General features: G+C 48.1%; 1 protein-coding gene across 5 annotated transcripts in view; it reads left to right on the top strand.

Annotated features, from left to right (window-relative positions):
* hivep3b (HIVEP zinc finger 3b) overlaps nucleotides 1-9747 on the top strand; it is a 38618-nt gene that overhangs the window by 19373 nt on the left and 9498 nt on the right. For 4 of the 5 annotated variants that reach the window (XM_031852450.1, XM_031852451.1, XM_031852453.1 and 1 more), the window contains 4 exons: nucleotides 3730-6136; nucleotides 6389-6702; nucleotides 6946-8976; nucleotides 9262-9407. In XM_031852450.1, coding sequence (XP_031708310.1) covers nucleotides 4087-6136; nucleotides 6389-6702; nucleotides 6946-8976; nucleotides 9262-9407 — 4541 coding nt within the window. In that variant the 5' untranslated portion in view covers nucleotides 3730-4086. Of the gene's footprint in view, nucleotides 1-2191; nucleotides 2237-3729; nucleotides 6137-6388; nucleotides 6703-6945; nucleotides 8977-9261; nucleotides 9408-9747 lie in introns of all 5 variants that reach the window. The other variant, XM_031852452.1, reaches the window with a different exon arrangement.

Genomic DNA, 9747 nt, shown 5'->3' with positions numbered 1-9747 from the left:
GAGAGAGAGAGAGAGAGAGAGAGAGAGAGAGAGAGAGAGAGAGAGAGGTATGACAACAGATTTTTTAAAAAGCACTTAAGAGGGTTTATCTGTTCTCAGGGCACAAGGTAATTTACTGTTTAGCCCATATTTCTTTATCCGTCATTACCAGCTGCATGGATGCATCTGGGTATTGATGAGGAAATGAACACAAACTGCCCAGCCACACTCCCCTGTGCATGATAATGAAGTTTTAACTGTAAAACTGTTGCAAAGCTCCTGCTACTTATTGAGCAGGAGTCAAGCAAAATTTTGTTTTATGGGATTTACAGTTTTAGAAGTAGAACTGATGGACTTAATAGACGCAGCAGAGATGATGGCCGGAGACAGTGTGTGTGTGAGACAGTGTGTGTGTGTGTGATCTCTTATCATCTGTGTCAGGGCTCCCTCAGGTACCTGCATCAGTTGTTGTTTCTGCTGACAAAGCCTCTTTGCATGTACAGTACACACACACACACCCACACACACACATTCCTCACTCATTCTTTTCTCTCTGTGGATAAGTCGTTAATCACGTTTTAGGCACAGACATCAGAAACTAGAGAGTAAGACTGTTCTGTGAAGTATCATAGCATGGGTCATGAGGAGGTGAAATGTTCATGTGTGCCCAGTTTGTTATTTTGCAAACTGCTATGAGCATTATCTCTGTGGTTTTGATCTGACACTGTTAAGAGCTGCATCAGTGGCTTCCTGCTCGCACCTCAGCCTAAAAATAGAGCGGAGAGAAGAACACCCTTGCCCCACCCACATTGTAACGCTAGACACATTTACATAACCTGTGTGTTTCACCGGAGGTCTTATTATTGTCAACTGATGTATATGAGAGTGTATACTGTAGAAACTCCTCGTGCATTAAAGTGTTGCGTGTAATAGGCGCCACTGATAGCAAGTCATCTCTGTGGAATGAGTATGATGAGAAAGGAAAACCCCTCGTCAGACAGCAGGAGGAGCGGCTGAGTGGAACCAGGGTAGGTCACCTCAGGGCACTGCTGCTGATTGGCTGGTCAGATGTGTCAGAGTAGACCCAGGGCTGCTGCTGTGTGTTAGGGGCTCTGAGGAGAGAAGTGCTGTACACTGTATGTGCGCTGTACGGTGTGCGTGTGTTTTGGCTTAATGTAGGCTAGACTTTGGCTTTTCTTCTTCCTGGCACGGCCCTGACTGTGTTTCCCCGCTCAGAGCTGGCAGTCTAGACTGCCATGAATAATGTAAGCAATGCTCTCCCCAACCTTAAAACCTTCTAATCGCCTCGTTTAAGGGCTGCATCAACAGCTACGCCAGGGATCATTCTTCTTCTCATCCAGCCACGTTCACTTTTTACTACCAACTTGGTTGCCGTCTCTCTTTCATCTGCTTGTTTTTTATTGTCGTCAAACTCTTCTCTCTAAAAGTCAAGTGTGAAAGGAACAACTTTCTTCAGTGACGATGTGATGTAGACACTTCTGCAAGCTCCATTCCCCTCCTGATCTAACTTATCTACATGTAACTCTCGAGAGTAATGTGTCTCTCTCACATACAAAAGTCTCCCCGTACAGCCGAACATGTGGAAGACAAGCAAATGAAAACAGAGAAGTGAAATATAATTGGTGTTGATTTGTTTTGTTGTGCTGCCTAATTGCTGTGTGTTGATGGTAAAAGTCTGCTGTAATCAAAGCGTTGATCTGCTTGGAGAAACACACACTAAACAGATGATCAGCCCTCAGCAGATGTGGGGGAACGTGGAGATGGAGCGAGAATCTGTCAAGTTGTTTCCAAGAGGAAGGCTGATTCTCTTTCTTTTTTTTTTCCCACTGTAAACTGGCGCTAATGAAGGCTGACTGTGCAGTGGGTTTTTTTTAGACATATGGAGAGAGCAAAAGTGTGGCTCATTAAAAAAAAACTGTCAGTGCTGCCTTGCCACCGCTGGCACCTTGAGCTGCAGTCTTCTGCTGGGCCTGTTTATTCAGCCACTGGATCACTGGAGTCTTTTCTCTCTTTCCCACCTCTTCTCATGTCATCTTGCACTCTTTCTTACCCCTACTCCATATGCATATCTCTAATATTAAAGAAAATCTATACATTTTCTATCTCTCACCTCATTTTAGTCAGTTTCTGCGTTTGCTCTGAATCAGTACCAATCCTTTGTTTTCTTCTGGGATGCTCTTTGCTGTCATAGGTGGTGCACGCTGTCTACACCATCACATAGATCTACAGCTGAGAGGTGAACACACACACAGCGGTCCTCCCTCAGCAAGCGCTGATCTGCAGAGTCTGACAGAATCGGGGGAGGTAGCAAGTAGTGTCAATGTCTTAAGGCGATGATTGATACTCTGGATCTGCCTGTGCTGGGACTGTCAGCTGTTGGGCATGGCTGCTCGGTGAAAATGTTATGATTGGCCCCATCCATTCCCAGAATGTGTTTTGATTGGCCGCGATTCAAGAATCCTGTGTCTCAAGTTGAGATGGAGTGCAGATATTGTAGTAAGTGGGGATTATTGCAGAACATACATCTTGATAAAAGAGAAGATTTCATCGCACCCGCAAGTCTCCGTGATCAGCTATATTGGCTCCTCATATACACAGCTCTCTAGTAGTGTGTGTGTGTGAGTGGGAAATATTACAATAGATCTATCTTGATAAACGTTTTCACAGTACCCTTTTACAACAGGCTTCATAACAAGCAGCCACTCTTGGCCCCTCATAAACACTGCACCCTGGTGGCTGTACAACAGCAGAGCGTGAGTGGTGTAGGCTGAAACCCAGTTGCATGTCAAGTCCCTTTATCTACTAGTAAACACCACCCCCTCCATTTACCCCCTTTACCTTCAGTGCCAGATCAGATAAGCATAGGCTATATTTCCAGCATTTGTTTTGACTCCGTGCCCTGACACTGTGGTCTCCTCCTTTGGTGCCTGTGCTGTAGATGTTGCCTGACTGACTGTGAGCTGCTCTCTGACTCCTGCAGAGTGGGCCAGTCGTGGGTCAGATATGAATTGGATTTGCTTGTTTTTTTAAGTAGAAGGCTCAATTTGTAGTGAGTCAAAAATGTTAAAACGTGTTTCAACATTATTTGGACATGCACATAATAGATTCCTGTGTCCTCGGATCACCATGCCAATAACAAAAACATCTTGACTTCACATTTTCTTAATACAGTAGATTCACAGTACATGTTCCTCTATCTCCTGAATCGCTGCACACTTTCTGCTTATGAAGAGTTGAAGCCAGGACAGATGAGAGCAATAACATGTTGATGATGCAATTACCTTGCTAATGTTCTCATTACAAAACTGACCCCACTCGACACTACTCCAGGAAATGTAACCCTATTTGTCATAGTATGATATGTGGGGGCAAAATTTAATAGTGAGTTTGATATAACGACACTACTGATTTTGGCCTTCTGCTCTACCAACATAACTCTTTTTTTAGACTGCATGGGAGGCTTTTTGGAAACCCTTAGGATGTCAAGAAGCTTACGTAATCCGGACCAGGTCCTGTGTGTTTTGCTGTGTTGTTCTTCAGCAGACTGGGACCTTTATTATCTTTGTTTTGTTGCTTTTACTAGGACAAAAAAGAAGGGAATATTGCTTCCAGCACTTAGCTATGCTGTAGCTCTTTGTGACAAAACCTTTTGAAATATCTAATAAATGTTCTAATATGTTTCCACTTTTGTAACTCTGTCCTTCCTTGGCTTTTTCCTTGTTTCTTTAGACCCATTCAGAAGCTGACAACCAACTCTTGACACTCTTGACAACCAACAAAAGAGATGCAGAGAAGACCTTGGGAGAACTGTTACAATGGCTGAGGCTGGACAGGAGCACAACTGCTTTGTACAGAGAGATGATCCATGTTTACCTGCAACCGTGCAGCTCCAGGGCAGCTTTTAATCATGCCTCATTTGGTCTTCTTGAATAACTCTTGGCCCACACTGAAAAAGGCCCTCTTTTGTGATTTACAACTCAGTCTGTCGATGTTCCCCTTTCTCTGACCTCTCTGCTGCCATGCGGTTAGCCCCATGAGGCTCCGAGAGCCCCTCCTTGTGTGTCTGTGAGGCCTCCTCCCCACTCTATGGAGGCTGAGCACAGCCGTCCGGCTGATGGGGAGAGCTCTGGAAGGCAAGAGCAGCAGCACTTGACAACTGAATCCTCTCTAGGATCGTGTCCACCTCAGCAGCCCCAGCACCCTCCTAATCCTCGCCCTGTACACAGAGCCTTGGGTCGCCTGCAAAATCGCCAACCCAAACGCTCTGACCTTCTGCTTCGGTTACAGCAGCAGCAAGCAGTAGCATGGCAGCATTCAGACACCCCAGGTCCCTCAGGAGGCAGCTTCTTCTCTCCAGCTTCCTCATCAACCACATCGCTGCCATCTACTTCCTCCACCCGGGGTGAGCATGGCCAAGGGGTCCCATCTCAGTCCAGCCAAGAGGGCCTAGAAGGGGTCAGCTCACCCAGAAAAGGGGAGAAGAAACCCCAAAAACCAGGAAAATATGTATGCACTTACTGTGGCCGTCCATGTGCCAAGCCAAGCGTTCTTCAGAAACATATTCGCTCCCATACAGGAGAAAGACCCTACCCTTGTGCTCCCTGTGGCTTTTCTTTCAAGACCAAGAGCAACCTGTACAAGCACCGCAAGTCCCATGCCCATCGCATTAAAGCGGGCCTGGCATCCAGTCGTGATGAACCCAGTTTGAGTGGACCAGAGGGTAGTGGCGTTGGAGAAGACCCTGAGGAACACACGGAGGGAGAAAGCACTGAGTCTGAAGAAGAGACGGGCCAACACAGAAAATCCTCCTCTAAGGAGATGTTGGGCCAGCAGAGGAAAGGTGGTAAGGAGCCACTGGGAGGCTCAGAGGAGAGCCAGAGGCCTGAGGACTCCCAGGCTGTCAAGCAAAGGCTGGCACTGAGGCTTAGTGAAAGGAAACGTGGCCCGATGGCTTCTCCAGATGACCCTCCTTCCTCCCTCTCCACCTCATCTTCCTCTCAAGGCCCTGGCAGTAAAGGCAGCACAGAGTCTGGCTACTTCTCCGGGTCAGGCAGCACTGACCTGTCCCAAGTTAGCCCTCCCAGTGCCAGTGCCAAAACCTACGCAGAAATTATTCTAGGAAAATATGGAAGGCTGGGAGGGCAGCAGCGCAGTCCCCATCAGCAGCAGCCTCATTCTTTACTTTCCTCGTCTGCAGGAACGGAGGAGAAAAGCATTCCCTTCGCTGTACCCAAAACCCAAGTAATAGAACACATTACCAAGCTCATCACTATCAATGAAGCGGTAGTAGACACCAGGGAGATTGACAGTGTGAAGCCCAGACGCTCCTCTCTGTCCAGGAAGAGCAGCATGGAGTCCCCAAAATTCACCTCTCCGAGAGATCCCTACACATTCGACCCCAAAGGAGAAGCCCCTGGCCCTAGTGGTTTGAAGCACCTCCACAATCCTGAGGCGGATCCAGCAGTTACCCAGGAGCTATCAGCAGTGCCTCTGCTTAGAAGCCACTCAATGCCATCCTCTACCAGCCAAGGAGAGCCCTCCACCTCTGGCACCATGTCTCCCAAGGATTACCGTCTCTGTCAGTCATTCGATGAGCAGCAAGCGGTGGTAGCAGAGATGAGGGTTGGCCATGCCCAGCGTATGCTACGGCGCCAGCCTGCTATAGAAGATCCACTGGGAGCTGAGCTAATGCTGGAGGAGGCCGGCCCCACCTCTTCCTCATCAGCCAGTGGTGCCGAACAAGCCAGGCAGCTACAACAACAACAGCTACAACAACAACAACAACAACAACAACAACAACAACAACAACAGCAAAAGAGTCCGAGCCTGTTTGAATGTGAAGCATGTGGGGTCCACTTCCAACACAGTGAAGGCTACGAGGCCCACAGACGAATATGCCCAGGACAGCAAACCCTGGAAAAAGTAAGCGGGGATTCAAGTAAAACATGTCGGGAGGATCGCCCCCAGATGATGATGCGCTATACGTTCCGAGCACTGGCAATGGCCGCGAGGAAGAGAAGAAAAGAGGAAAGTCTGGAGGAGGATCCTCCCAGCCCGGGATCTGTAGCCATGTCAGGGAGCTCTGCAGGCCTCATTCCTGTGCCTAGCAGACCAGAGCACAGCCACACCCTCACAGGTTTGTTTATAAATCGCTGCAGCGGCAGATCAAATTTGTCAACATCATTCTGTGTGAGCAATATATTTCTTTCCTTTCATTTTTAATATCTGAGAAACCTTCATAGCGATGGAAAATATGTAAACATGTGATTATCTGCATCTACATCAATAGTGTAAAGCAATGCAAAAGCAATTAAAGGTCACCATTTAAAAGCAGTTTACCTGTATAATATAATGGTAGCTTTTTCTTCTGTATTTTGTTTGTTTCTAGGTGTTTCTTTACCGACTGAGCCACAACAACAACAGCAGCAGCAGCAGCAGCAGCAGCAGCAGCAAAACAGGAAGTGTGTGTCTGTCATCCAGCACACAAGCTCTTTTGAGAAGCAGGAGAGTGTATCCATGGAGAGTCAGGAAACAGAACTCAGAGAGAGTCAGCATACACAACAACTCGAGCCAAAACCATCACCGTCTACATCTCGCCTCATCCGCCAACCAAACATCCAAGTGCCAGAGATCCTTGTTACTGTGGAGCCTGATGCTGACATGCCATCGGTCTCTCCGCCAGTGACGGCATCCTCATTCAAGGTACATGATTATTTAAAATAGCATTTGGCCAATATGTTGTTTTTTTTGCATTTTACACAATTTGATTGCTTTGCTTTTGTTAACTTATTTAATTTCCCTTCCCTCAAATATTTGTAAAACATGCATTGATTTAAAGCTGTTTTTGAACTTCAACATCCTGGGAAAAATGTTTAGCATGTGAGCAGTCAATATCACCTCATCTTACACGTAATGTTAGTTTAGTAAACTATTTTTCTGTCCTAGGAGGCAGAGAGAGTGGAGGAGTTCCAATGGCCTCAGCGTAGCCAGACTCTGGCCCAGCTCCCTGCAGAGAAGCTGCCACCAAAGAAGAAGAGACTCCGCCTGGCAGAAGCAGCCCAGTCGTCTGGGGAGTCTAGCTTTGAGTCTGCATCTCTGCCCCGCAGCCCCAGTCAAGAGAGCAACATCTCCCACGCTTCAAGCCTTTCTGCTTCTTTCGAGGACACAGCAAGACCAGAGACTGCCATCTGGGCCTCAAGTAGCCAAAGCTCCCAGATGTTAATGGTGCCATCCGCTTCCCACCAACACCACCAAAGCCACAAGGAGATGAGGCGCTCCGCCTCAGAGCAGATCACAGCCACCCCCCAACAAACAGAACAGGTCTCAGAGACCAGAAGTAAGTCATTTGACTACGGGTCCCTGTCCCCTCAACAGTCTGCATCCTCCTGGAAAGAAAGGAGAAAGTGTCTCCTTGTGAAGCATGCTACCTTAGGGGAAGCTGAGCAAGAGGAGGGGGCCAGCATGAGTCAGCTGTCCAGAGCAGAGAGTCCAAAACCCGGGCCTTCCCGCTCCATCCATCCTCCTGTCTACTCAACAGAAGCAAGCTCCCGGTTTAGCCTGGAAGTCACAGCGAAAGCCTTGCAGCTGTTACAGCCACGGATCTTCCCACATTCTCAGGATGCGCTACCTTTGCAGCAAGCATTTCCCCCAGGATCATTATCCCAGCTGCTCCCCGTCACCACAGCCATCTCTGAAGTGCTATCCACCCAAATCACCCATAGAGCCTTCTTACATTCACAGGCAGCACCACCAGCTATACAGATACACCCGGGGCAGATCCACATGGCAGAACGGTTGGGTATACCATTCCATCAGCTTCCTGCTCTAGTTCCTCTCCCGTTCTCTTCCAGGACTACAGCTAATCAGGCTCTGTACTTGCCTTTTCCTCCAAGACTAACTGTTCCTTCCCTTCGCACTACAGAGAGCAGCCCCTCCATCTCCTCCATGTCTTCTGCTCTTACACATCAATCCCTTGTAAGAATCTCTTACCACCACCCACGGCCGGTCATCGCCACATGCCTGGCTCAGCTTACACCAGTGGTATCCCTTGTGGTGCCAGTGCGCCTCCAGACTCATATACCTACCTATGCCAGTGCCATGTACACCACCTTGTCCCAGATCCTGGCCTCCACCTGCTCACAGGAACCAATTTCTTGCACAGCCATGGTCATTATGGGCCAGGTGGAGCGGGACAAGTTGCAAAGGTCCTACTTGAAGGTCCCTTCCCCATACATCAAGAGCCTTTTTCCCCTTTCTCTGCCCACGGAGCTGGCCTCAGGATCTGGGGAGGGATACGGTCCACTGGGGACTGGAGGAAGTAAACGCATGCTTTCTCCTGCAGCTAGTCTGGAACTCAGCACAGAGGCCCAGCGCCACCAGAAAAGGGTAAAAGAGGAGGAGGAAGGGGAAGAAGATGAGGCTGGAGGGGAAGAGGAGGATGTTGAACAGAATGTAAGACAGGAAGAAGAAAGTAAAGCCACTGGGAGAAAACTGGAAGAGAATGAGAAGAAACAACCAGAGAGGGTAGAGCTGACAACTGTGAAAGTGGAGGGGGAGCATGAGCAAGTGCCAAGGAAACATAATAGGAAGGAAAAGGAGGATAAGGGGGAGGAGGAGGAGTCTACTAAAAAGACTAGTAAAAAAAAGGAGGAGGTGGCAGTTGTGGAAAAGGGGGCTGAAAGACCAGCCGCCCCTTCATACCCCAGCCTCCACACCTCCGCCTCAGTTAACTGGTGCTACCTGAACTACGTCAAACCCAACCCGTCTGCCCTGAGGGACCCCTGCAGCTCAGTCTATTCTACCTGGAGCATCAGTGCTCACAACCCCAACTTGCCGGGCCTCACCACTAAGGTGGCGTTGTCTCTGCTGTGCTCCAAACAGAAGCACAGCTCAGAAACGTACACCATGGCCACGGCCCCGACCCCGGCCAAAAGCAAATTGGCCCCTGCCAGTAGCAGGACCCCACGGGTGTCAGAGGTAAACATAATCACAATAAACACTTACATTTATAAGTCAATGTAGACCTCTCTGTTTAAGGAACTTTAAACATCTGTAGAAAATATTTCTATCATGTCTGTTGGATTTACATACTGTGCAGCATTAATGTGCTTAAAGGGCTTCGCCACGATTTTACTCAACAATGTCTCTTTCCAGGTCTTGAGGAATGCAATGTTATAGGAGTGCTTGGTGGAATACCAAAAAAAACAAAAAACATTTTATTTTAAGTTGTTTTGAATTTTTCTATGTGTGTCTTGAGTGTAGGTACATGCCACCCCACCCAGCACCCTCACTAAAGTAAAGGATCAGCAACAACACGACAAGGAGGAGAATAAAGAGATGAGAGAAGAAGAAGAGCCCTCCACCTCCAAACAGAGCGAGCCCTCTCGGGTTCGCATCTGTGAAGGCGGGTAAGAACTTCAAGAGCGAGACTGTTGACATGCACATCTTTTAATTCAAAATCCAACATTTTTCGAAAGATTGCAGGGCCTCATTACACAAGTAACCTGTTCTTCTGTCACAAACCAACGCCTGGTGACAGCAGAACAGCGACTATGGTGAGACGAGTGCACAGAGAATTACAGTAACAGATGGGAGGTAGTGGAACCCGCAGGGACTTCATTTGTACCTGCAGCCAAGCTTTTTCCTCTTACTCCTGGCATGGAAGTCTGTGTTTTAGAAATGTTATTTTGGAGAGATAACAGTGTGTGTGTGTGTGTGTGTGTGTGTGTGTGTGTGTGTGTGTGTGTG

The sequence above is a fragment of the Anarrhichthys ocellatus genome, unplaced genomic scaffold (assembly GCF_004355925.1).
Source record: "Anarrhichthys ocellatus isolate YVR2014 unplaced genomic scaffold, GSC_Weel_1.0 scaffold13, whole genome shotgun sequence".
NCBI lineage: Eukaryota > Metazoa > Chordata > Actinopteri > Perciformes > Anarhichadidae > Anarrhichthys > Anarrhichthys ocellatus.
This window is presented reverse-complemented; position numbering and strand designations above follow the sequence as displayed.